Source organism: Saimiri boliviensis, chromosome 12 (genome assembly GCF_048565385.1).
Source record: "Saimiri boliviensis isolate mSaiBol1 chromosome 12, mSaiBol1.pri, whole genome shotgun sequence".
NCBI lineage: Eukaryota > Metazoa > Chordata > Mammalia > Primates > Cebidae > Saimiri > Saimiri boliviensis.
This window is the reverse complement of record NC_133460.1, coordinates 47,858,344-47,884,981: the sequence shown is the minus strand read 5'-3', so window position 1 is coordinate 47,884,981 and position 26,638 is coordinate 47,858,344. Positions and strand designations below refer to the sequence as shown.

Genomic DNA, 26,638 nt, shown 5'->3' with positions numbered 1-26,638 from the left:
AAGCCTGTAATCCCAGCACTTTGGGAGGCCGAGGCGGGTGGATCATGAGGTCAAGAGATCGAGACCGGCCGGGCGCGGTGGCTCAAGCCTGTAATCCCAGCACTTTGGGAGGCCGAGGCGGGTGGATCACGAGGTCGAGAGATCGAGACCAACCTGGTCAACATGGTGAAACCCCGTCTCTACTAAAAACACAAAAAATCAGCTGGGCGTGGTGGCGTGTGCCTATAATCCCAGCTACTCAGGAGGCTGAGGCAGGAGAATTGCCTGAACCCAGGAGGCAGAGGTTGCGGTGAGCCGAGATCGCGCCATTGCACTCCAGCCTGGGTAACAAGAGCGAAACTCCGTCTCAAAAAAAAAAAAAAAAAAAAGAGATCGAGACCATCCTGGTCAACATAGTGAAACCCCGTCTCTACTAAAAATACAAAAAATTAGCTGGGTGTGGTGGCGGGCACCTGTGATCCCAGCTACTCAGGAGGCTGAGGCAGGAGAATTGCCTGAACCCAGGAGGTGGAGGTTGCGGTGAACTGAGATCGCACCATTGCACTCCAGCCTGGGTAACAAGAGCAAAACTCCGCCTCAAAAAAAGAAAAGAAAAAGAAAGTGTAGCCTAGCCAAAGCACCTACTCTCTAATGTCCAGGAATAGTGCGACAATCTCCCCTTCATTTTTTGTAACAATATTTCACTGTTGAATAAATAGAGTAGTGGATATGTCCCAAATGCTAAATTACAAACACACAGGAGGAAAACCCTAACTGAAAGCAAATTCCTAGATGACTGAGAGTGATAAAGCTAGCAATTTTAATTATCTGTAATTCTGAATATCAAGAAGCATAAGTTGAACTACACTTGAGAGATGACAAATTTTTTTCCTTGATCAAAAGAGGCCTCTCAGAAGATTATGTAACATACTGTCATACAATTAAAGAATGGGAGACTAAAATGTAATCTATGACTTAATAAAGTCTAAAGTTGTTTTCATTTATCCAAGGAGTTAGCAGTCAACATTCTGAGAAATAGTACATTGTTTAAGGGGCTAAACATTTTACTTCTTACAGGCAACCTCCAAAAGAAAGAAATTCAGAGAAATTCCTTGAGAATTTATATAAATTTGTTGAGAGTCTCTCTGTCACCAAGGCTGGAGTGTGGTGGCATGATCATGGCTCACTGCAACCTCAACTTCCCAGGCTCAAGGAATCCTCCACCTAAGCCTCCTGAGTAGTTGGGATCACAGGTGTGGGCCACGACATCAGGCTAATTTTTATTTTTATTTTATTTTTTGTAGAGATGGGGTCTCATTATGCTGCCCAGGCTCAATACATATATATATAGATATATACACACACACATCTAATCTATCTATCTATCCATCTATCTATCTATCTATATACGTACACACATATATACACATCTCTATATCTATCTATCTATCTATCTATCTATCTATCTATCTATCTATCTATATTTGAGATGGAGTCTCTCTCTGTCACCCAGGCTGTAGTCCAGTGGCTTGATCTCGGTTCACTGCAACCTCAGTCTCCTGGGTTTAAGCAATTCTCCTGTCTCAGCCTCCCAAGTAGCTGGGACTACAGGCATATGCCACCACGCACAGCCAATTTCTGCATTTTTAGCACAGATGGGGTTTCACCATGTTGGCCAGGCTGGTCTTGACCTCAGGTGATCCACTGGCCTCGGCTCCTCAAAGTGCTGGGATTACACCTGTGAACAATCGCTTCTGGCCTGAATATTTCTTTTTTTTTTTTTTTTTGAGACGGAGTTTCACTCTTGTTACCCAGGCTGGAGTGCAATGGCGCGATCTCGGCTCACTGCAACCTCCGCCTCCTGGGTTCAGGCAATTCTCCTGCCTCAGCCTCCTGAGTAGCTGGGATTACAGGCATGCACCACCATGCCCAGCTAATTTTTTGTATCTTTAGTAGAGACGGGGTTTCACCATGTTGACCAGGATGGTCTCGATCTATCGACCTCGTGATCCACCCGCCTTGGCCTCCCAAAGTGCTGGGATTACAGGCTTGAGCCACCGCGCCCGGCCTGGCCTGAATATTTCTAAAGAAAAAAAAAATCTATTTTTAAAATGTATATTTGCTTCTTCACAAAAATTATCAAATTTTATTTTAAAACTGTAAATGGGCTCAGCATGGTGGCTCACGCCTGTAATCTCAGCATTTTGGGAGGCCACGGCAGGCAGATCACCTGAGGTCAGGAGTTCAAGACCAGTCTGGCCAACATGGTGAAACCGACTTTTAAAAAAAAATTAGCCGGGCACGGTGGCTCAAGCCTGTAATCCCAGCACTTTGGGAGGCCGAGGCGGGTGGATCACGAGGTCGAGAGATCGAGACCAACCTGGTCAACATGGTGAAACCCCGTCTCTACTAAAAATACAAAAAATTAGCTGGGCATGGTGGTGCGTGCCTGTAATCCCAGCTACTCAGGAGGCTGAGGCAGGAGCATTGCCTGAACCCAGGAGGCGGAGGTTGCGGTGAGCCGAGATCGCGCCATTGCACTCCAGCCTGGGTAACAAGAGCGAAACTCCGTCTCAAAAAAAAAAAAAAAAAAAATTAAAGGCCGGGCGCGGTGGCTCAAGCCTGTAATCCCAGCACTTTGGGAGGCCGAGGCGGGCGGATCACGAGGTCAAGAGATCGAGACCATCCAGGTCAACATGGTGAAACCCCGTCTCTACTAAAAATACAAAAAAAAAAAAATTAGCTGGGCATGGTGGCGTGTGCCTGTAATCCCAGCTACTTAGGAGGCTGAGGCAGGAGAATTGCCTGAACTCAGGAGGCGGAGGTTGTGGTGAGCCGAGATAGCGCCGTTGCACTCCAGCCTGGGTAACGAGTGAAACTCCGCCTCAAAAAAAATAAAAATAAAAAAATAAAAAAATAAAATAAAATAAAATAAAAAACTGGGCCGAGCGCGGTGGCTCAAGCCTGTAATCCCAGCACTTTGGGAGGCCGAGGCGGGTGGATCACGAGGTCGAGAGATCGAGACCATCCTGGTCAACATGGTGAAACCCCGTCTCTACTAAAAATACAAAAAATTAGCTGGGCATGGTGGCGCGTGCCTGTAATCCCAGCTACTCAGGAGGCTGAGGCAGGAGAATTGCCTGAGCCCAGGAGGCAGAGGTTGCGGTGAGCCGAGATCGAGCCATTGCACTCCAGCCTGGGTAACAAGAGCGAAACTCCGTCTCAAAAAAAAAAAACAAACTGTGGGGCCGGGCGCGGTGGCTCAAGCCTGTAATCCCAGCACTTTGGGAGGCCGAGGCGAGTGGATCACGAGGTCAAGAGATCGAGACCATCCTGGTCAACATGGTGAAACCCTGTCTCTACTAAAAAGTATAAAAAAATTAGCTGGGCATGGTGGCGCGTGCCTGTAATCCCAACTACTCGGGAGGCTGAGGCAGGAGAATTGCTTGAACCCAGGAGGCGGAGGTTGCGGTGAGCCGAGATCGTGCCATTGCACTCCAGCCTGGGTAACAAGAGTGAAACTCCGTCTCAAAAAAAAAAAAAAAACTGTAAATGGAGCAGGGCATGATTACTCACACCTATAATCCCAGCACTTTGAGAGGCCAAGGTGGGTGGATCACTTGATGTCAGGAGTTCGACCACCCCGGCCAACATGGTGAAACCCTGTCTCTATTAAAAATACAAAAATTAGCTGGACATGATGTTGCATGCCTGTAGTCTCAGCTACTCAGGAGGCTGAGGCAGGAGAATCACTTGAACCTGGGAGGCAGAGGTTGCAGTGAGCTGAAATCTCCAGCCTGGTGACAGAGCGAGACTCGATCTCAAAAAAAAAGAAAGAAAGAAAGAAAGAAAGAACGAAAAAGAGTCAATCTTGACTCCTACCTCACATCATACATAAATGTCAATTTCAGATACATATGAGAAAGAATTAAGGTCGGATGTGGTGGCTCATGACTGTAATCCCAGCAATTCTCAAGGCCAAGGTGGGAGAATTACTTGAGCCCAGAAGTTAGAGACCAGCTTGGCCAACATGACAAAACACCATCTCTACAAAATATTTTTCTTTCTTTCTTTTTTTTTTTCTTGTTTGTTTGTTTGAGACAGAGTGTTGCTCTGTCACCCATACTGGAACGCAATGGTTCGATCTCAGCTCACTGTGCAAACTCCACCTCCCGTGTTCAAGTGATTCTCCTGCCTCAGCCTCTGAAGTAGCTGGGATTACAGGTGTTTGCCATCACACTCAGCTATTTCTTTTTGTATTTTTGGTAAAGGCGGGATTTCACCATGTTAGGTAGGCTGGTCTTGAACTCCTGACCTCAAATGATCCACCTGCCTTAGCCTCCCAAAGTGCTGGGATTACAGGCATGAGCCACCATGCCCAGCCTACTACAAAAGATTTTTAAGTTGGCCAGGAACAGACAGATTGTACCTGTTACTAGGAAGCTGAGGTGGGCGTTTAACTTGAGCCCAGGTCAGAGCTGTAATGAGCCATGACCAAATGACCTTACTCCTCCCTGGGTGACAGAGCAAGACTCTGACAGTCTTGACAGAGCAAGAATTAAAACCCACTAAGGCTGCAGTGAGCCGAGATCGCACCACTGCATTCCAGCCTGGGTGGCAGAGCAAGACTGTCTCAATAAAAATAAAAAATAAAAAAACATTGAATATAGTAAAAATTCATTGGTTTATACTAAAAGATAAAATTAAAATTAATAATAAAATAGGCAAGGTAAAAGAGTGAGACTGTCTCGAAAAAAGAAGAGAGAGAAAGGAAGAAGGGCATGACTTGGGCCTGGAGATCTGAGGCAAGAACATGCACGGGGGATATGTATGCAGCTGGATACTGCTGCAGCAAATAGAAGCTGAAGAGATACCAGGGAAACAAGACAGAAGTGAGTTTTGCAAAAATCTTAAAGGTCCTGTATTCCATTCTAATGAATCTAGGCTTCATCTAATGATTGGAAGTTCCTGAAAGTTTTGCTCTATTTCTTTTGTTTTATTTTGAGGGAAATATATCACATAAGCAGAACACTAAATGTAGTTAGATGAGAAAATTCTGTTTTTCAGAAGGAAAACTTGAACTACCCTAAAGAGAGCTTGTTATTCAACTTCCTGATTTCCCTAGTGGTTGGAATGCTCATGATTGTATTTCCAGTAAATGGCCTAGGAGAAGTTCAATAAATACTTGTTGATAATAAAGATAGCACTGAAATTATTCCAATAAGAAATAAAGGCCTCACTGTAACAGTGGCCAAGAAAATGGAGAGGTAGTAGCATTCAGATTTCGTAGAACAAGAGAATTTAGATGGATGAAAGAAGGAGGTGAGGATACTGAATATTCTATTTTGGGTAATCATGTGTTATGCCACTGAACCAAACATGTAATGCAAGAGAGAGCAGGTTTGGGAAAGAATAGAACAAATGTATTCATACCCATTAGAGATAGAGTCTTTTTTACAATTATGTCATTTTGCAATGCTACAATTGCCAAATTGTAGCATCACAAGGGAGTTTATAAGGGAGGTCTCTGACTAGATATTGCTAAATGTTACTTTGTAAGCCATCAGTAAGTGGCCACATTTTATCTATTCCCACAAGCTTGAAGTGACTTGACTGAGTAAAAGAAGATTATACATTTCAGTAAGGTTATTATTATTATTTTTTGAGACAGGGTCTTGCTTTGTCACCCATGCTGGAGTACAGTGGCATGATCATAGCTCACTGCAGCCTCAGCTTCCCAAGATCACGAAATCTTCTCACCTCAGTGACCCAAGTAGCTGGGACCAGAGGCATGAGCCACCACACCTGGCTATTTTTGTTTATTTTATTTTATTTTGGGGCTGGGTGCAATGGCTCATGCCTGTAATCCCAGCACCCCAAATTAGACCAGAAACTGGCAATTTAGCAACACTATTAAAAGTAAAACCATCCCCTACGTCCCCCATGTGTGTCAATCACTCAGCATCAAATGAGATCTTTCTTCATTTTGCTACTCAAAATGTCCTAAACGGAGGCCATGAGTGGTGGAGCCACCTCTAATCCCAGCACTTGGGGAGGTTGTGAGTTCAAGGCCTGACCAACATGGAGAAACACCATCCCTACTAAAAATACAAAATTATCTGGGCATGGTGATGCATGCCTGTAATCCCAGCTATTCGGGAGCCTAAGACAGAAGAATTGCTTGAACTTGAGAGGCAGAGGTTGCGGTGAGCCCAGGTCACACCATTGCACTCCAGCCCAGGCAACAAGAACGAAACTCTGTCTCAAATTTTTTTTTTTTTTTTTGAGGCAGAGTTTCGCTCTTGTTACCCAGGCTGGAGTGCAATGGCGCGATCTCGGCTCACCGCAACCTCCGCCTCCTGGGTTCAGGCAATTCTCCTGCCTCAGCCTCCCGAGTAGCTGGGATTACAGGCACGCGCCACCATGCCCAGCTAATTTTTTTGTATTTTTAGTAGAGACGGGGTTTCACCATGTTGACCAGGATGGTCTCGATCTCTCGATCTCGTGATCCACCCGCCTCGGCCTCCCAAAGTGCTGGGATTACAGGCTCGAGCCACCGCGCGCGGCACTAAAGTTTCAGATATTTAATAAATAAAAAATCTATTTCCTTCAAAGAGAGCTCTAAAGTACTTTACTATGGTTACAGAGTTATTACAAGCCAGGTGTGCTGGCTCACGCCTGCAGTCCCAGCACTTTGGGAGGCTGAGGCAGGTGAATCACCTGAGGCCAGGAGTTTGAGACCAGCCTGGCCAACATGGTGAAACTCCATCTCTACTAAAAATACAAATATTAGTCGGGTGTGGTGGTGCACACCTATAGTCCCAGCTACTTGGGAGGCTGAGGCAGAAGAATCACTTGATCCCTGGAGGCAGAGGTTGCAGTGAGTCAAGATTGTGCCACTGCACTCCAGCTTGAGTGACAAAGTGAGACTCCGTCTCAACAAAGAAAAAAGGTAGTTATTAGAATAATGGTACTTGAGACTTTCTCCTATTTAAAAGTATGATGTGGTAATACAAAGCTGTGAGCTTAATGAACTAGGTTAATTGATGCTTTAGACTATTTACATGTGGTGAATCCTATTTCACACAAGGGTTCTTGATCCTTTATGCAGTATTTAAATACTAAAGGGAGAATTTGGTTGATTCGCTGGGAAAGTAGGTATTTATTTTTACCCTTTTTTTTTTGTTTGTTTGTTTGTTTGTTTGTTTTTTTGAGACGGAGTTTCGCTCTTGTTACCCACGCTGGAGTGCAATGGCGTGATCTTGGCTCACCGCAACCTCCACCTCCTTGGTTCAGGCAATTCTCCTGCCTCAGCCTCCTGAGTAGCTGGGATTACAGGCATGTGCCACCATGCCCAGCTACTTTTTTGTATTTTTAGTAGAGACGGGGTTTCACCATGTTGACCAGGATGGTCTCGATCTCTTGACCTCGTGATCCACCCGCCTTGGCCTCCCAAAGTGCTAGGATTACAGGCTTGAGCCACCACGCCCGGCCTTGTCTCAAATTTTTTTTTTTTTTTTTTTTTGAGGCGGAGTTTCGCTCTTGTTACCCAGGCTGGAGTGCAATGGCGCGATCTCGGCTCACCGCAACCTCCGCCTCCTGGGTTCAGGCAATTCTCCTGCCTCAGCCTCCTGAGTGGCTGTGATTACAGGCACGAGCCACCATACCCAGCTAATTTTTTGTATTTTTAGTAGGGACGGGGTTTCACCATGTTGACCAGGATGGTCTCGATCTCTCGACCTCGTGATCCACCCGCCTCGGCCTCCCAAAGTGCTGGGATTACAGGCTTGAGCCACCGCGCCCGGCCCATCAAATTTTTAAAAAAAGTCCTAATGGGTGGCTTGTCAATATCCCAACTAAATATTACAATTCTTTTTTTTTTTTTTTTTTTTTTTTGAGACGGAGTTTCGCTCTTGTTACCCAGGCTGGAGTGCAATGGCGCGATCTCGGCTCACCGCAACCTCCGCCTCCTGGGTTCAGGCAATTCTCCTGCCTCAGCCTCCTGAGTAGCTGGGATTACAGGCACACGCCACCATGCCCAGCTAATTTTTTTTGTATTTTTAGTAGAGACGGGGTTTCACCATGTTGACCAGGATGGTCTCGATCTCTTGACCTCGTGATCCACCCGCCTCGGCCTCCCAAAGTGCTGGGATTACAGGCTTGAGCCACCACGCCTGGCTAAATATTACAATTCTTATCAGAATTTGCTAAAAACTTCAAAATCTATCCTTGCCATGGTCAGGGCTTATAAAAATAAATAAAAATATTATTGAAAAAAAAAAATCAAAGGCCAGGCACAGTGGCTCACACCTATAATCCCAATACTTTGGAAGGCCGAGGTAGGTGGATCATCCTGAGGTCAGGAGTTCGAGACCAGCCTGACCAACATGGTGAAACTCCATCTCTATGAAAAATACAAAAATTAGCAAGGCATCGTGGTGCTTGCCTGTTATCACAGCTACTTGGAAGGCTGAGGCAGGAGAATCACTTGAATTCAGGAAGCAGGAGGTTGCAGTGAGCCAAGATCTCACCACTGCACTCCAGCCTGGGCAACAGAGCAATACTCCATCTCAAAATTAAATAAATAAATAAAAGAGAATAAAATAGAATTTTGGAGTAGAGGTGGACGTCGCGCTATATTTCCCAGTTTATTTATCTCAAACTCTTGGCCTCAAGCAATACTTAGCCTCCCAAAGTGCTGGGATTACAGGCTCAGTAAGTTTTTTCATAACATAGTAGTGGCCGGGCGCGGTGGCTCAAGCCTGTAATCCCAGCACTTTGGGAGGCCGAGGCGGGTGGATCACGAGGTCGAGAGATCGAGACCATCCTGGTCAACATGGTGAAACCCCGTCTCTACTAAAAGTGCAAAAAATTAGCTGGGCATGGTGGCGCGTGCCTGTAATCCCAGCTACTCAGGAGGCTGAGGCAGGAGAATTGCCTGAGCCCAGGAGGCGGAGGTTGCGGTGAGCCGAGATCGCGCCATTGCACTCCAGCCTGGGTAACAAGGGCGAAACTCCGTCTCAAAAAAAAAAAAAAAAAAGAGATCGAGACCATCCTGGTCAACATGGTGAAACCCCATCTCTACTAAAAATACTGAAAATTAGCTGGGCATGGTGGCGTGTGCCTGTCATCCCAGCTACTCGGGAGGCTGAGGCAGGAGAATTGCCTGAACCCAGGAGGCGGAGGTTGCGGTGAGCCGAGATCGCGCCATTGCACTCTAGCCTGGGCAACAAGAGCGAAACTCCGTCTCAAAAAAAAAAAAAAAAAAAAAAGAGCATAACATAGTAGTGACTCACGCCTGTAATCCAAGCACTTTGGAGGACAAGGCGGGCAGATCACCTGAGATCGGGAGTTCAAGACCAGCCTGACCAACATGATGAAACCCTGTCTTTAAAAAAATAATAATAACAACAAAGTATTTTAGAAACACTTTAAATGCCTATCAATACATGATTGATTGTCTGACCTCTCATTTGCAGTGGCTCAGACAATTAAGAAATCAGCTTTATTTATTTATTTATTTATTTATTTATTGAGACAGGGTCAGGCTCTGGCATTAAAGCTGCAATGTAATGGTGCCATCATAGCTCACTGCAGCCTTGAACTCTTGGGCTCAAGCTATCCTCCCAACTCAGCCTCTCTCATAACTGAAAACACAGGTGCATGCCAACATACCCAGCTATGTTTTGTGTGTGTGTGTGTGTGTGTGTGTGTGTGTGTGTGTGTGTGTTTTCTGTTTTGAGATGGAGTCTTGCTCTGTTGCCCAGGCTGGAGTGCAATGGCAGAATCTTGGCTCACTACAACCTCCACCTCCCGGGTTCAAGTGATTCTCCTGCCTCAGCCTCCCAGGTAGCTGGGATTACAGGCATACACCACCAAGCCCTGCTAATTTTTGTATTTTTAGTAGAGATAGGGTTTCACCATGTTGACCAGGCTGGTCTTGAACTCCTGACCTCATGTGATCTGTCCACCTTGGCTTCCCAAAATGCTGGGACTACAGACCTGAGCCACCCCGCCCAGTCCAGCTATGTGTTTTTTGATGAAGTCTTGTTATGTTGCCTATGTTGGTCTCAAACTCCTGGCCTCAATCAAGTGATCCTCTTCCCTCAATCTCCCAAAGTGCTGTAGTTAAAGGCACGAGCCACCAATAAGCAGCCAAATCAGCATGTTTAAACTGATAATTTAAATCAAGAATAAACAGAAGGCCAGGCACAGTGGCTCATGCCTGTAATCCCAGCACTTCGGGAGGCTGAGGCAGGTGGATCATCTGAGGTCAGGAGTTGGAGACCAGCCTGGCCAACATGGCAAAACCCTATCCCTACTGAAAATACTAAAATTAGCCAGGCATGGTGGTGGGTGCCTGTAATTCCAGCTATACGGGAGGCAGAAGCAAGAGAGAATCGTCTGAACCTGGGAGGCTGAGGTTGCAGTGAGCTGAGATAGTGCCACTGCACTCGAGTCTGAGTGAAACAGTCAGACTTTGTCTCAGAAAACAAAAACAAAAAAAGAAAGATAAATGGCTTACTGAATTTTATGTTCACAATCCTTTATTTTGAGACGGAGTCTCATTGCTATCACCCAGGCTGGAATCCAGTGGCATGATCAGTATTCACTGAAGCCTTGACTTCCCAGGCTTAGGTGATCCTTTCACTATAGCCTCCCAAATAGTTAAAGGACTACAGGAGTGTGCCACCACACCCAGCTAGTTTTGTACCTTTAGTAGAGACAAGGTCTTGCTATGTTGCCCAGGCTGATTTTGACCTCCTAGGCTCAGGAAGTCCTCCTGCCTTGGTCCTCCCAAAATGCTGGGATTATAGGCATGAGCCACCATGCCTGGCTTAAATCTCGTAATACTTTGTTTTGAGACAAGGTCTCTCTCCCTGTTGCCCCTGCTGAAGTGCAGGAGCACAGTCTCCACTCACTGCAACTTCTGCTACCCAGGTTAAAGTGATTCTTATGTCTCAGCCTCCTGAGTAGCTGGGATTACAGGCACCTGCCACCACACCCAGCTACTTTTTGGATTTTTAGAACAAATGGAGTTTTGCTGTATTGGCCAGACTGGCCTCAAACTCCTGACCTCAGGTGATCTGCCACCATACCCATCCTACAATACTTCTAACTCCGTTTATTCTACTGTACCTGCATTCATAGTAGACATAATCAACATAACTTTAATGCATGATCTAAAAATCATAAAACATCTTTTTTTTTTTTTTTTTTTTTGAGATGGAGTTTCGTTCTTGTTACCCAGGCTGTAGTGCAATGGCGCGATCTCGGCTCACCGCAACCTTTGCCTCCTAGGTTCAGGCAATTCTCCTGCCTCAGCATCCTAAGTAGCTGGGATTACAGGCACGCACCACCATGCCCAGCTAATTTTTTGTATTTTTTGTAGAGATGGGGTTTCACCATGTTGACCAAGATGGTCTCGATCTCTTGACCTCATGATCCACCCGCCTTCGCCTCCCAAAAGTGCTGGGATTACAGGCTTGAGCCACCACGCCCGGCCCTAAAACATCATATTTGACAGGTGTTTTTAAAGGCTGAAAAAGCAACAGTAAGTTTTAACCAAGTTCCCTAAAAGTTTTTAAATAAATTCTAAATCAACAGATCCTTTTACTACCTTAGGTTCATAAATTATAATAAGAACCAGTTTGTATATCACTTCACAGTTTACAAGCCATTTTCCTTTTACAATCCCAACAACGCTATGAAGTTAGTAGAGCAGGTAGAAATCACCAAAAGCTGAGGCAAAAGCTGTATTATTGCTATGCCTCCAAAGCAAAGTTTCAAGATTAGAGATGCAACTGTATTCTTTCGAAAGGAAAGATGTTTAATACCTCTGGTTTTTCAGGCTGCTATGGAGTTAATGAATTTGTTCCACTCTTAATTTTTAAAATCTGTGACTGCCAAAAAAGACATGCAGCTAGCCAAAAGAGGCATAGGGGAAATCTTTGCAAAACCCCATTTCATACAATTTCTCTATGTTTCCATCAAATCCTGTAATGAAAAAAAAAACTGTATGTTCTAGTTTTCTAGAACAACTTCTAAAAATAAGCTAGCTACGGCATCACTGCACAAGACATACTTCAGGTATGTCCAGTAATTCTTTTATGAATAACTTAAAGTAACATTGTACCAAAGGAAAACTATGTAATAGTGAAGCAAATTGTCTCTACATATAGATCACTCTACCAAGTGTCAGCTGTCTCCAAGCCCCTAGACTGTCTGCTTACCTCCAGAGGCACAATGACAGATGGTTTCTTTTTCAGCTCCTCACATTTTCTTTTCTTACAGATCTGATGGCTGTTCTTTCTGTTCTTGCAGTAAGTACATTCACCACAGTTGGTCTTCTGCTGGCAGGGTTCACAGACCCCACATCGCTTTCTTTTCTTCTTTTCCAAAGTGGGCAGCAAAGTGGTATAGGAAAAATTGGAGGTACTGACCATTGGCACTGGCATAGTCACCACTGTGGTGTTGACAACATGAACTGTGCTGGTTACACTGACCTGGGAGTTCCCGCTGTCTGATTGGCTGGGACCAGCCTGGGAGAGTTGGGCAACACCCAGTGAAGCATGGAAGAGTCCTCTCTCATGGACTAATGGGAAGCCCTGAGTGTTAGCTGGCAAAAAGCTTATATGAACCTGTTTCTCATTTTCAACATTACTGATACCCATTACTGGAGGTAATGAATTTTTCTCTGAGTTTGATGATGATTGAGGAGTGTGTCCTGAGCCCAAAGGCAAAATCTGTATAGCACCCTGGACTGCAAGTCCATATGAGACAGTGCTTTGGGGCTCAGGCCATTTGGAAGGAGCACTAAAGGTAGCAATTGGATTTGGAGGAACAGGAAGGAAAACAGGCAAGTCTGGGACAACACCCTCATTCATATCAAGAGTTTCTTGTTGGTCTAAAATAGTACCAAAGACCTCTCCTTGGGCTGGAATAGCACCAGGAATCTCGGGTGGATTTGGGGTCTCACCCAGGGCCTCAACATGAACTGGGTCAGCTCCAGGATGTTCCCATTTGTGTGGGATAGCACCAAAGGCCTGTCCTAGAATAGAGGTGGTATCGGAAACTTCCTGTTCATTTGAAGTAGCTTTGAAATCTTGATGATCTGGTTTAGCACCAAGGGTTGCTTGTTTTGAGCCTGACAAGAGGAATTTTATTACAGAGGTAGGAGATGTAGACCCACCAAGAGCCAAGCAGTTTCTAAGGTTCAATTCAGGTATAACCTTATCAATTCTGGAGGTGGGGTAGCGATCATCTTCACTTTTAATGGAATCCAGGTAAGGATCAGATAACTTCAGAGATTCCACTCGTGAACCCAACTCTTCTAACTGAATGCTGGGGTTTCCTTGAGAGGTAACTTTGGGCGTTGCTCTTTGGGGCAAAGGAGCACACACTGTGTCCTGAGCAAGCATATTTGGGGAACCACTGGTATCATTCAATGTCTGTTCAGAGAATACTCCTTCACCATAGCGTGTCCCTTCCAGGGACCCAGGAAGGATCTCAGCTGCAGGGCCACTGTGGGTAGGGATATTGATTTTGGAATCCTCAACTCTTTGGGACCAAGACTGAGTTGTCTCTTGGCTCTTACCTTTAATTAAACAGGAATTTTGTACATCAATTAGAGTCTCCATATCAGGAAGGACTTGGGTGTCTTTCATTGGAACCAAATCATTTTCTGAGTGCTTTGCTCCCAACTCAGGGAGTATCTTATAATTACAATCACGTTGGTTTTCTAAACCTTTAGAAAGTGGAACCTTTTTGGATTTGGCTATGACCAGTGGGGGTTGGGAGAGCCGCCTGCTAAGAGAGGTGCTTCGTAGCGCCATTGTAAACCCATTGCAAGTTAAGGACTCTGGGTTCTGAAAAAGAACCTCAGTCCTATCCAAACTCATGCGTGCTGCTCCAGCTCTTGTCAGAAGGCTTCTGACTGGCATGGGTGGTTTAGGTTCTGTTTTTCTCTTAACATCTCTTTCTTGAATTAATTGTTTCAATTTTCCAGGGCTTAAAGTCTTGACTGATGCCACAGTTTTGTGGGCTGCCTTGGTTGTCTTTCGCAGTTGACTGTTTTTCTTTTTTTTGTTTGCAACTTCCCTCCTGACTAATCTGGAAGGCCTTGCATGGCGGGATCGAGACATAGTTATAGAGTAGGAAAAAATGAAAGGGCACAGGAAACAGAGTCATTGGTCCTTTGGAAAGTCTCACTTCGGAGGAGAATCTGGATGCGCTGCTCTTGAGCTCAGTCACACAAGGTTTTGCTCTGAAATAACAACAAAAAACACTGAAGTGAGTCTTTTTCTATGCATTCCCCTATTTGAAATAGAATATTCACTATTAATTGTTTTATTTTTTTTTTTTGAGACATGGTCTTATTCTGTTGCCCAGGCTGGAATGCAGAGGGATGGTCACAGCTCGCCACAGCCTGGACCTCCCCAGGCTCAAGCAGTCTTCCCACTTCAGCCTCCCAAGTAGCTAGGACTACAGGCTCACACCATCACACTCAGCTAATTTTGGTATTTTTTTGTAGAGACAGGTTTTCACCGTGTAACCCTGGCTGGTCTCTAACTGGGCTCAAGCCATTCGCTCACATTGGCCTTCCCTAGTGCTAGGATTACAGGCATGAGCCCGGTCACAACTAATTAACAACTAAAAGTAAAGACCAGGAGCAGTGGTTCATCCCTGTGATCCCAGCATTTGAGAAGGCTGAGGCAGAAAGATCACTTGTGGCCAGGAGTTCAAGACCAGCTTGGGCAACATATGCAGACTCCATCTCATAAAAGTAAAAATAGTGGCTGGGCGTGGTGGCTCACACCTATAATCTCATCACTTTTGGAGACAGAAGCGGGTGGGAATTACCCGAGGTCAGGAGTTTGAGACCAGACTGGCTAACATCGTGAAACCCTGTCTCCACTAAAAATACAAAAATTAGCCAGGTGTGGTGGCAGGCACCTGTAACCCAGCTGCTCAGGAGGCTGAGGCAGGAGAAACACTTGAACGGGGGAGGCAGAGGTTGCAGTGAGCCAAGATCGTGCCATTGCACTCTAGCCTTTGTGACAGAGAGAAACTCTGTCTAAAAAAAAAGAAAGGGGCCGGGCGCGGTGGTTCAAGCCTGTAAAAAAAAAAAAAAAAAGAAAGAAAGGAAAAAGAAAAACTGTTGGGTACAATGATCACTACCTGGGTGACAGGACCAATTGCACCTCAGACCTCAGCATCACACAATATTCCCAAGTAACAAACCTGCACATGTACTCCCTGAATCTAAAATAAGAGTGGAAATTATTATTTAAAAAAAAGGCCGGGCGCGGTGGCTCAAGCCTGTAATCCCAGCACTTTAGGAGGCCGAGGCGGGTGGATCACGAGGTCAAGAGATCGAGACCATCCTGGTCAACATGGTGAAACCCCGTCTCTACCAAAAATGCAAAAAATTAGCTGGGCATGGTGGTGCGTGCCTGTAATCCCAGCTACTCAGGAGGCTGAGGCAGGAGAATTGCCTGAACCCAGGAGGCGGAGGTTGCGGTGAGCGGAGATCCTGCCATTGCACTCCAGCCTGGGTAACAAGAGCGAAACTCCGTCTCAAAAAAATTAATTAATTTGGCCGGGCGCGGTGGCTCAAGCCTGTAATCCCAGCACTTTGGGAGGCCGAGGCGGGTGGATCACGAGGTCAAGAGATCAAGACCATCCTGGTCAACATGGTGAAACCCCGTCTCTACTAAAAATACAAAAATTAGCTGGGCATGGTGGCACGTGCCTATAATCCCAGCTACTCAGGAGGCTGAGGCAGGAGAATTGCCTGAACCCAGGAGGCGGAGGTTGCGGTGAGCCGAGATCGCGCCATTGCACTCCAGCCTGGGTAACAAGAGCGAAACTCCATCTCAAAAAAAAAAAAAAAAATTAATTAATTAATTAATTAATTTTTTAAAAAATCCACAAATTTTGAGCTTTTCTTTTTATTTATTTATTAATTTTTTAATTTTGAGCTTTTCACATGCATACCAAAACAGCATAAAATCTCAGGAGACAGTACTGATGAATTTGGTTACAAATAAGACTCATTGATCCAATACATCTGTTGAGCACCGGCTATGTTTAAGGAAGGCATTGTGGTGGATACTGCCCAAACCCAGAAAATGTCCCTATTTTCTCAAAGACTGCTGGTTCGGTTCTAAAATCTCTTCTACAAGGTCCCAAAAGTCTCTCTCTCTCTCTCTCTTTTTTTTTTTGAGACAAGGTCTCACTCTGTTACCCAGATTGGAGTTCAGTGGTGCAAACTAGGCTCACTACAGCCTTGACCCCCTGGGCTCAAGTGATCCTCCCACCTCAGCTGCCTGAATAGCTGGGACCACAGGCATGTGCCACCATGCCAGCCTAAATATTTGATTTTTGTAGACATGTAGTCTTGTCACTTGACTTTGGGTCTTGACTTGGGTCTTTTCAGATTGCCTACCCTGACCCAAAATAAGACAAAGCTCTGAGCAAAAACAAAGCTCACTATAGTAGGATATCAACAGTCTCTCTAAAGATCACAGAATCAAGAGTGTGACAACAGAAAATTCAGACTAGTTGTCAATTGATACCAGTTGTTGAATTCGTGAGAACACATGGTATAGGAAAATGGTTACCAACAACCAGTCTGTGATCAACTGATCAATGGTTGTGACAAACCAAGGGGAAAAAGTTGGTAATGTAAGGTTTTTCATAAAGCTGAATGTGAGGCCGGGCGCGGTGGCTCAAGCCTGTAATCCCAGCACTTTGGGAGGCCGAGGCGGGTGGATCACGAGGTCAAGAGATCGAGACCATCCTGGTCAACATGGTGAAACCCCGTCTCTACTAAAAATACAAAAAATTAGCTGGGCATGGTGGCACGTGCCTGTAATCCCAGCTACTCAGGAGGCTGAGGCAGGAGAATTGCCTGAACCCAGGAGACGGAGGTTGTGGTGAGCCGAGATCGCGCCATTGCATTCCAGCCTGGGTAACAAGAGTGAAACTCCTCCTCAAAAAAAAAAAAAAAAAACAACTCTCTCGACTGGGAGCGGTGGCTCATGTCTGTAATCCCAGCACTTTGGGAGGCTAAAGCCAAAAGTTTGAGACCAGACAGCCTGGACACAAAGCAAGACACCTTCTCTGAAAAAAAAAAAATATATATATATATATATATTTTTTTTTTCTGAGACAGAGTCTCATTCTGTCACTGAGACTGGAATGTATGGCATGATCTTGGCTCACTGCAAGCCTCCGCCTCCCAGGTTCAAGTGATTCTTGTGCCTCACCCTCTTGAGAAATTGGGATTATAGGTGTGCACCACACCAGGCTAATTTGGGGTTTCACTATGTTGAGCAGGCTGGTCTCCAACTCCTGACCTCAGGTGATCCACCCACCTCAGCCTCCCAAAAGCTGCGAAAAATTAAAAATAGATTTAAAAAAACAAACTCAACTGTCCTTTATTCTGAGTTTATGCTTTCCCAATTTTTCCCACTAAAATGTCTTTCTAAAAACAAGTAAGTCCTTTCTTTTGTGAAGAGGTAACGTAGATTTTTTTTTTTTTTGAGACGGAGTTTCGCTCTTGTTACCCAGGCTGGAGTGTAATGGCGCGATCTCGGCTCACCGCAACCTCCGCCTCCCGGGTTCAGGCAATTCTCCTGCCTCAGCCTCCTAAGTAGCTGGGATTATAGGCACGCAACACCATGCCCAGCTGATTTTTTTGTATTTTTAGTAGAGACGGGGTTTCACCATGTTGACCAGGTTGGTCTCGATCTCTGGACCTCGTGATCCACCCGCCTCGGCCTCCCAAAGTGCTGGGATTACAGGCTTGAGCCACCGTGCCTGGCCTAGATTTATTTTTTTATGTTATTATTTGGCAAACTAAAAAGTTTGACAGCTTTCTATCATTCTCAATCTGTTTAAAAATTACTGATCTGACCTAGGTAATAAATACTAGGACCCACTGGTTAGTTTCATGTGTAGAGATGATCTCACATCACAAAGTCCTGGGTTTGAATCTGTGATTGCCAGTCGTATGTCCTTCAGAGAACTACTTAACTAAGTCCATGCTCCTTCAACTAAAATGAAGTCGTTTTGAGGTTTCAATGGGCTCCCACAGGAAAAACCTAGTGGCACTGGTTTCATCCTTGTGGTGTCTGCGGTTGAGTGTCAGGAGACATGGGTAGCAGAGTAAAAAGATGGATGTTGGAAGTAGGCTGACCTGGGTTCAGTTTTCAGCCCATAAATTTTAGTAGATTCTGACAAGTGCCTTGGTATCTTTATACCTATGTTTCTTCATGTGTAATACAAAAGAAAGTCTAATAGTATTGACCTCACTGGGTTAGCATGAGAATAAAATAAAATAACATTGTGTAAAGGCTTAGGACAGGGCTGGCACATAATAGGTGTTTCATAAATAGGAGCTAAAACTAAAAAGGCTGTTTGCAACTCCAAAATACAAAAGAGAGAGAGAAAAAAAATAAGTGGTAGTTATCATTGTTATGGAACCAGTTTAACCCAGAGTTTGCTATATTCTCCAGAACAAGATTTCTTCTTGGTTCAGTTCCCACCTTACATGCTGCATAGGTTACACACATAAGAGTTCCCAGGGCACTACATTTAGTCAATTTAATATGTCTTTAAAACTTTTAAAATAAACATTAGTGATAACATCAAATACACAACAAAATAATGTTTTGATAAATCTATACTAAATACAAACACTAGGCCAGAGAATACTTCACTTGAATTCTTGGCATCTAAGCTTATTGCTTTCCCCTTCTTCCAAAAGAAAAAAAAAAGTTTTGGCTTGCAGTAACTCAGTCTTTGGCTGTGAAAAACTGGAGGATATTTTCTCCAAAGACCACTGTTTTTTTTACAAGATTTTCAGAAAACATAAAAATAAAATAAAATAAGAAAATAGAAAACTAAAAAAAAATTAAAAATAAAAAAAAGATTTTTAGGGGCCAGGCGCGGTGGCTCAAGCCTGTAATCCCAGCACTTTGGGAGGCCGAGGTGGGTGGAAGACGAGGTCAAGAGATCGAGACTATCCTGGTCAACATGGTGAAACCCCGTCTCTACTAAAAATACAAAAAATTAGCTGGGCATGGTGGCGCGTGCCTATAATCCCAGCTACTCAGGAGGCTGAGGCAGGAGAATTGCCTGAACCCGGGAGGCGGAGGTTGCGGTGAGCCAAGATCCCGCCATTGCACTCCAGCCTGGGTAACAAGAGCAAAACTCCGTCTCAAAAAAAAAAAAAAAAAAAAAAAAAAGATTTTTAGAAAACAAGCCATTCCAATTCCAATTTCCAAAAAGTCAACAATATCTTTATCAGGATACATTTTTATTACAAAAAGGAATTGATTTAAATCTCTCAAAAATCAACAGTCATTAAAAGCATGCTTTCTCTCTTGTATCAAGATTATACTGCTAACAAATTCTTAGGAATATATAATCTAGTCATTGCAATCAGCCACAAAAATTAAAATTTATATATGTAGGCAAATAATCTGGGTATGCCAGGGGGTGTCATGGGATCTGCTTTGAAAGTAGTTTACAAGGCCGGGTGTGGTGGCTCAAGCCTGTAATCCCAGCACTTTGGGAGGCTGAGGCGGGTGGATCATGAGGTCAAGAGATTGAGACCATCCTGGTCAACATGGTGAAACCCCGTCTCTAAAAATACAAAAAATTAGCTGGGCATGGTGGCACGTGCCTGTAATCTCAGCTACTCAGGAGGCTGAGGCAGGAGAATTGCCTGAACCCAGGAGGCAGAAGTTGCGGTGAGCCGAGATTGTGCCATTGCACTCCAGCCTGGGTAACAAGAGCGAAACTCCTCCTCAAAAAAAAAAAGTAGTTTACAAATTGATCTCTTTCAGGCCAGGTGCAGTGGCTCAAGCCTGTAATCCCAGCACTTTGGGAGGCCGAGGCGGGTGGATCACAAGGTCAAGAGATGGAGACCATCCTGGTCAACATGGTGAAACCCTGTCTCTACTAAAAATACAAAAAAAGTAGCTGGGCATGGTGGCATATGCCTGTAATCCCAGCTACTCAGGAGGCTGAGGCAGGAGAATTGCCTGAACCCAGGAGGCAGAGGTTGCGGGGAGCCGAGATGGCGCCATTGCACTCCAGCCTGGGTAGCAAGAGTGAAACTCCGTCTCAAAAAAAAAAAAAAAAACAAAAAACAAAAAACAAAACAAAAAAAAAACAGCTTGTCAAGGAAATAGAAAAGGTATGAACAACATGGATTGGGAAGATGTGGCTTCTTTAAATGGTAACAGCCTTTTGATGAGGTCATGAAAGAGGCCAATGACCCCTGAGAAACCCAACTGCAGGGGAGAAAACCACTGGGTACCACCCAGCCAAAGAATCAGAGACAACCAGAAACAAAGTAAGGGCTCCTGCAAGACCCTGACTTTATCATCCTTGGTTCCACTATTGAAAGGTAAACTTCTTTTTGACAAACTAAGTTATCCCAAGAGCCGATCTCATTGAGTTGGGGCAACAAGCTTATCTTGCAATTTTGGGGAAGGTGGGTGGGAGAGGGGAAGAGAATGTAGTCCACTCCATTAAATAGGTCCACATTCGGCCGGGCGCGGTGGCTCAAGCCTGTAATCCCAGCACTTTGGGAGGCCAAGGCTGGTGGATCACGAAGTCAAGAGAGCGAGACCATCCTGGTCAACATGGTGAAACCCCGTCTCTACTAAAAATACCAAAAAATTAGCTGGGCATGGTGGCGCGTGCCTGTAATCCCAGCTACTCAGGAGGCTGAGGCAGGAGAATTGCCTGAACCCAGGAGGTGGAGGTTGCGGTGAGCCGAGATCGCGCCATTACACTCCAGCCTGGGTAACAAGAGCGAAACTCCGTCTCAAAAAAAAAAAAAAAGGTCCACATTCAAATATGGACCTCAAAGATCTCAGGAAATTAATTTCTCTTTTTTTGTAAACAGTAGTAAATGCACCAATTCCATTTTTAGTGCTTTTACCATACAAAAATGTGTGTGTATCTGTGTGTGTGTGTGTGTGTGTGTGTGTGTGTGTATTTTTTTTTCTTTTTTTTTTTTTGAGACGGAGTTTCGCTCTTGTTACCCAGGCTGGAGTGCAATGGCGCGATCTCGGCTCACCGCAACCTCCGCCTCCTGGGCTCAGGCAATTCTCCTGCCTCAACCTCCTGAGTAGCTGGGATTACAGGCACGCGCCACCATGCCCAGCTAATTTTTTGCACTTTTAGTAGAGACGGGGTTTCACCATGTTGACCAGGATGGTCTCGATGTCTCGACCTCGTGATCCACCCGCCTCAGCCTCCCAAAGTGCTGGGATTACAGGCTTGAGCCACCGCGCCCGGCTATTTTTTTCTTTTTAACAGGGTCTTGCTCTGCCGCTCAGGTATATCAAGGCTCACTGTAACCTTGACCTCTTGCACTGAAGTGACCTTGACCACCTCAGCTTCCCAAGTAGCTGGGACAACAGGCACGTGCCACCACACCAGGCTAATTTTTTCTTTCTTTTGTAAAGTCGGGATGGTCTCACTATGCTGCCTAGGCCAGTTTTGAACTCCTATCTTCAAGCCATCTGCCCTCCTCAGCCTCTTACAGTGCTAGAATTACAGGTGCGGGCCACCAAGTACAGCAAAAATGTTTATTTCCAAATAAATATTCACATCCTACCATTCAGATAAACTAAAATATTTCCAGCAGTCAAATCTCCCCTGTGTATACTCTTCCCTAATTTTACTTCCATTTTTCATTTATTACAAAAACTGATATTTCAATGTTTCTGAAAATCAGGTTTGTTTTGTTTTTTTGAGATAGGTCTCGCTCTGTTACCCAGGCTGGAGTGCAAGATGGCTAACTATAGCCTGAAACTCTTAGTCGCAGGTGATCCTCCTACTTCTGCCACCCCAGTAAGTGGAACTACAGGCACAGGCCACCATGCCTGGCTAAGTGCTTTCAATTTTTCTGTAGAGATGAGAATCAGGGGTGATCTCTCTATGTTGCCCACGCTGGTCTTGAACTCCTAGCCTCAAGTGATCCTTCCACTCAGTCTTCCAAAACAAAGATTATGGGCATGAGAAAGTTAATTTTATTCTAACCTGGAATGTCTTCAAGAGTCAGTGAAAGTGCTACAGAGATAGCTACATGATAACATGGTCTGAGAAGAAATTAAGACTGGAGACCCTGGCTGGGCGCGGTGGCTCAAGCCTGTAATCCCAGCACTTTGGGAGGCCGAGGTGGGTGGATCACGAGGTCAAGAGATCGAGACCATCCTGGTCAACATGGTGAAACCCCGTCTCTACTAAAAATACAAAAAAATTAGCTGGGCATGGTGGCACGTGCCTGTAATCCCAGCTACTCAGGAGGCTGAGGCAGGAGAATTGCCTGAATCCAGGAGGCGGAGGTTGCGGTGAGCCAAGATCCCGCCATTGCACTCCAGCCTGGGTAACAAGAGCGAAACTGTCTCAAAAAAAAAAAAAAAAAAAAAAAAAAGACTGGAGACCCTGTTATTAAGCATATATTGTAGGCCAAGAGGGGAATCATGTGCAATTAATAAACACCATCCTGTGAGTTCTTACTGTCATGGAAAGGGAAAAAAAAAAATTCTGGGATGTAAAACATTACTCATTCAACAGATCTTTTCATCACAGAGCACCAAGACCTCCCAAGCAACAGTAGAACATTTTTTTGACCAGGCAAGGTGGCTCACACCTATAATCCCAAAACTTTGAGAGGCCCAGGTCAGTGGATTACTTGAGGTCAGGAGTTCAAGACCAGCCTGGTTAACATAGTGAATCTCTGCTTCTACTAAAAATACAAAAAATAGCAGGGCATGGCTGCACATGCCTGTAATCCCAGCTACTTGGGAATGTGAGGCAGGAGAATCACTTGAATCCAGGTTGCAGTGACCCAGTATCATACCACTGCACTCCAGCTTGGGAAGCAGAGCAAGACTCCATGTGAAAAAAAGAAGGAAAAAAAACTAATAGAACATTTTTCCCCCTAAAATGTCCTCGTAACAAGGGAACTACAGAGTATGTGATCCGAAATTATATGCAGAGAGATAATAACTAATTTTTTTTTTTTTTAAAGATGGGGTTTCACCATGATGGCCAGGCTGGTCTTGAACTCCTGACCTCAGGTGATCCACCAACCTCAGCCTCCCAAAGTGCTGGGATTATAGGCCTGAGCTACCATGCCCAGCAACCCAACTAAATTTTTAAAGTAATTACCTTGCTTAGAGAATGAATCTGCAAAATGGGGTTATAAAAAGGAAAAATAATAATAAAAAAATTTTAAAAAGAGAATGAAAAGCTCACTTCTTTTTAATTAATTAATTAATTAATTTTAAAGACAGGGTTTCGCCATGTTGGTCAGGCTGGTCTTGAACTCCCGACCTCAGGTGATTCGCCTGCCCTGGCCTCCAAAGTGCTTGGATTACAGGCGTGAGCCACCATGCCCGGCCAAGCTGACTTCTTAAAGTGTGAGAGTTTTCTGGACAGGGCACAATGGCTGTCGCCTGTAATCCCAGCACTTTGGGAGGCCGAGGCAGGTGGATCACGAGGTCAAGAGATTAAGACCAGCCTGGCCAACATGGTGAAACCGAGTGTCTACTAAAAATACAAAAATTAGCTGGGCGTGGTGGCAGGCACCTGTAATCCAAGGTACTCAGGAGGCTGAGGCAGGAAAATCACTTGAACCCAGGAGGCAGAGGTCATAGTGAGCTGAGATTGCGCCATTGCACTCCATCCTGGGTGACAGATCAAGACTCAATCTCCAAAAAAAAAAAAAAAAAATAGTTTTCTGTAGAGACCTGGCGGACATGGTGACTCTTGCCTGTAATCTCAGCACTTTGGGAGGCCAAGGCAAGTGGATCACCTGAGGTCTGGAGTTCAAGACCAGGCTGAGCAACATGGTGAAACACCGTCTCTACAAAAAACACAAAAATTAGCCAGGCATGGTGGCACGAGCCTGTAGTCCCAGCTACTTGGAAGACTGAGGCAGGAGAATTGTTTGAACTCTGGAGGTGGAGGTTACAGTGAGCCAAGACTGCACCACTGCATTTCAGCCTGTGTGACAGAGTGAGACTCTGTCTCAAGAAACAAACAAAAAAACCAATACTGACAGCAATATGTCAGAAAGATCCTCTCCCACTTATGTCCCTCCTTTTTCTGGATCCTCCAAAATCCTCTGGGCAAAAATGCTTAACTGATGCAAGAATCCAGCCTGCATGTCAATTCAAAGTCATATTTCAATTCTTCCCACTACCAGCAGTGGCCAAAAACGTGGTATTTGCATACATAGAGCTAGTTGCAAGAGATTGATTTCACAGTCCCTCCATTCACCTCCATTGAACTTAAAGGCTCTTGCACTGGCTGAGAAAAACAAGATTTAAAACATTTCTTTTAAAAAGGCAGTACCTGGCTCAGTTTCATCCAGCAAATAAGTTGTACTTCAAAAGGAAGAGTAGGCAGGCAACCAACCGCTTGCTGTTCCTAGATAGCTTTCTACCACAGGAAGTGTGAGAGCTCTCGGCACAAGTAAAAGCTGTTCAGGGAAACTCACTAGAATGCCAGTACATTTAGTCAATGGTTTCTTCCATATGCAAAACACCCCTGCTGCCCTGCAGAGAGCAAGGGGGAAAAAGGGCCAAGAAAAGGGAAGGGAGACGTTAGAATGGAGGTAGAACGGTTCTTCCAAAGACAAGAAAGGCATAAAACACATTAGGAGAAAGTAAAAGAAAAAGCATAATAAGGAATAAAATGCCCAAAAAGAAAACAAAAAAAGGCCAAAAACGAAAGAAGGGGAAGAAATTTATAGTTAAAAAAAAAAAAAAACCTGAGGAAAGGAAAAAATTACAGTAAAAACTCAGAACGGGCTCCACATTTATAGTAATAAAGCTAGAATATAAAAAGGCAACTGAGATCAAAAGGCTGACGACAAAAAGTAGAAAGCCCAAGGGGAGGGGGAAATCAAGTGTGCAGGAAAGGCATGATACAGACGAACGTGGGGGAGGGGAGACAAATCAGATGGGAGAAGGAAGAGAAACAAAGGGCAGGGACAGTGGAGATCCAGCCCTCCCACCCATCCATTCTGGAAAACCAGCCCAGAGAGCAATCAGTTAACTCTCATTAAAATGGAAAGTGGTAGTCCCAGAGTTCTAAGCCTGGACTCCTCATCTTTGCAAAGATAAAGGAACACTGTCTGTCATTTCCCGTATACCTTGATTCTGAAATTTAATTGAAACTATAACTTGGTTTTAAAGACAGAGTGGTTGACAAGCTAATTAAAATCTCTTAATTGGGGAAAAGGGGGGACCCACATGACTAATACCGATAAAACTGGGAAACACACCAAAAGCCACCTAAGTCTTTCGAATTTTTTTTTTTTTAGACACTGCAACCTCTGCCTCTCGGGTTCACACGATTGTCCTGCTTCAGCCTCCCGAATAGCTGGTACTACAGGCGTGCGCCACCACGCCCGGCTAATTTTTTTATTTTTTATACAGACGGGGTTTCACCATGTTGGCCAGGATGGTCTCGATTTTTTGACCTCGTGATCCACCCGCCTCGGTCTCCCAAAATGCTGGGATTACAGGCTTGAGCCACAGCGCCCGGCTTACTTTTGAATCTTAACTCATACTAATCTCCTTATTTTCGTACCTATCTGCTTTTACCCCTGCGCCTGGTTTAACTGTAGTCATAAATTCCTAATATGCCCAAATAACCCTTGCCCTCACTGGTTAAGAAGCGCCTTTTCCGTATTTTTTCGTATCCTGAGGCCTAATTAAACCAATTAAACCACTTTTTAAACTTTACTTTATACTGGGGGTAAGGACACCGAGCACACTCAGGTCCAGGGGAGACCCAGAGCTGCTGCTCTACAGCGCCGCCCTTCCCGGTGGCGCGCGCGGCTCACCCCGCCGGCCCAGGGCAGTGTTCCGAATCATGTTCTCTCTCCAAGGTCTGGCAGCACTTTTCAAACACTTCTTCCAAAACCGATCATTACTAGGACGTATTGTGCAGCTCTTTTAGTGCGCCAGAGTGGAACTGGGGCGGAGGGGAAGAGGCACCCTAAAAGATCCATGCAGGAAGGTTGGCTAATTTGGAAGAGGGACGAATGGGGGGCGCAGAAAAGACTCCGAGGCTGGAGCTTTTTAAGTGTTCTCTTGGAGTCACCTTAGTTTTTACTGGATCAGAAATGCCCAGTGTGGGCTTCTTGTTCACGTGGAAAGGTTACCAGCGCCGTCCAATCCCTTCCTGACCACTTCTTGTAGTATATACAGAGAGACGGGGGGGGGGGGGGGGGAAGAGAGAGAGAGACAGAGAGAGAGAGAGAGAGAGACAGAGACAGAGACAGACATAGGAAGATGAGCCCTGGAGGGGACGCGATCGGAGACCGGAGCCGGGGAGGAGGGAGGGAAGCACGAAGAGAGAGGGAGAACATTTTCTCTCGGGGGAGCGGTAGGTGGTGCGGCCGCCTCCTCGCCCTCGGGCGGGGCCCAGGCCCCTCACGTGCTGCACGACCAGCCCCCGCACCCAGCTCCGCGCACCTCCCACCCTCGGGGCCCGCTCCGGGATCCCGCCAGACGCGGACTGATGGGATCGCAACGCCAGCGGGGCCGGCGACCCAGTGGCGCTCATAAATGAGTTTCTTAAATGCCATTTTGACAGAACACACACTACC

The 26,638-nt window shown here is 45.2% G+C and overlaps 1 protein-coding gene across 5 annotated transcripts in view; it reads right to left on the bottom strand.

Moving 5' to 3' along the window:
* TET1 (tet methylcytosine dioxygenase 1) overlaps positions 1-26,638 on the bottom strand; it is a 167,094-nt gene that overhangs the window by 139,360 nt on the left and 1,096 nt on the right. For 4 of the 5 annotated variants that reach the window (XM_074382324.1, XM_039478295.2, XM_074382326.1 and 1 more), the window contains exon 2: positions 12,213-14,245. In XM_074382324.1, the coding sequence (XP_074238425.1) occupies positions 12,213-14,123 (1,911 nt within the window). In that variant the 5' untranslated portion in view covers positions 14,124-14,245. Of the gene's footprint in view, positions 1-12,212; positions 14,246-24,372; positions 24,576-26,638 lie in introns of all 5 variants that reach the window. The other variant, XM_074382325.1, reaches the window with a different exon arrangement.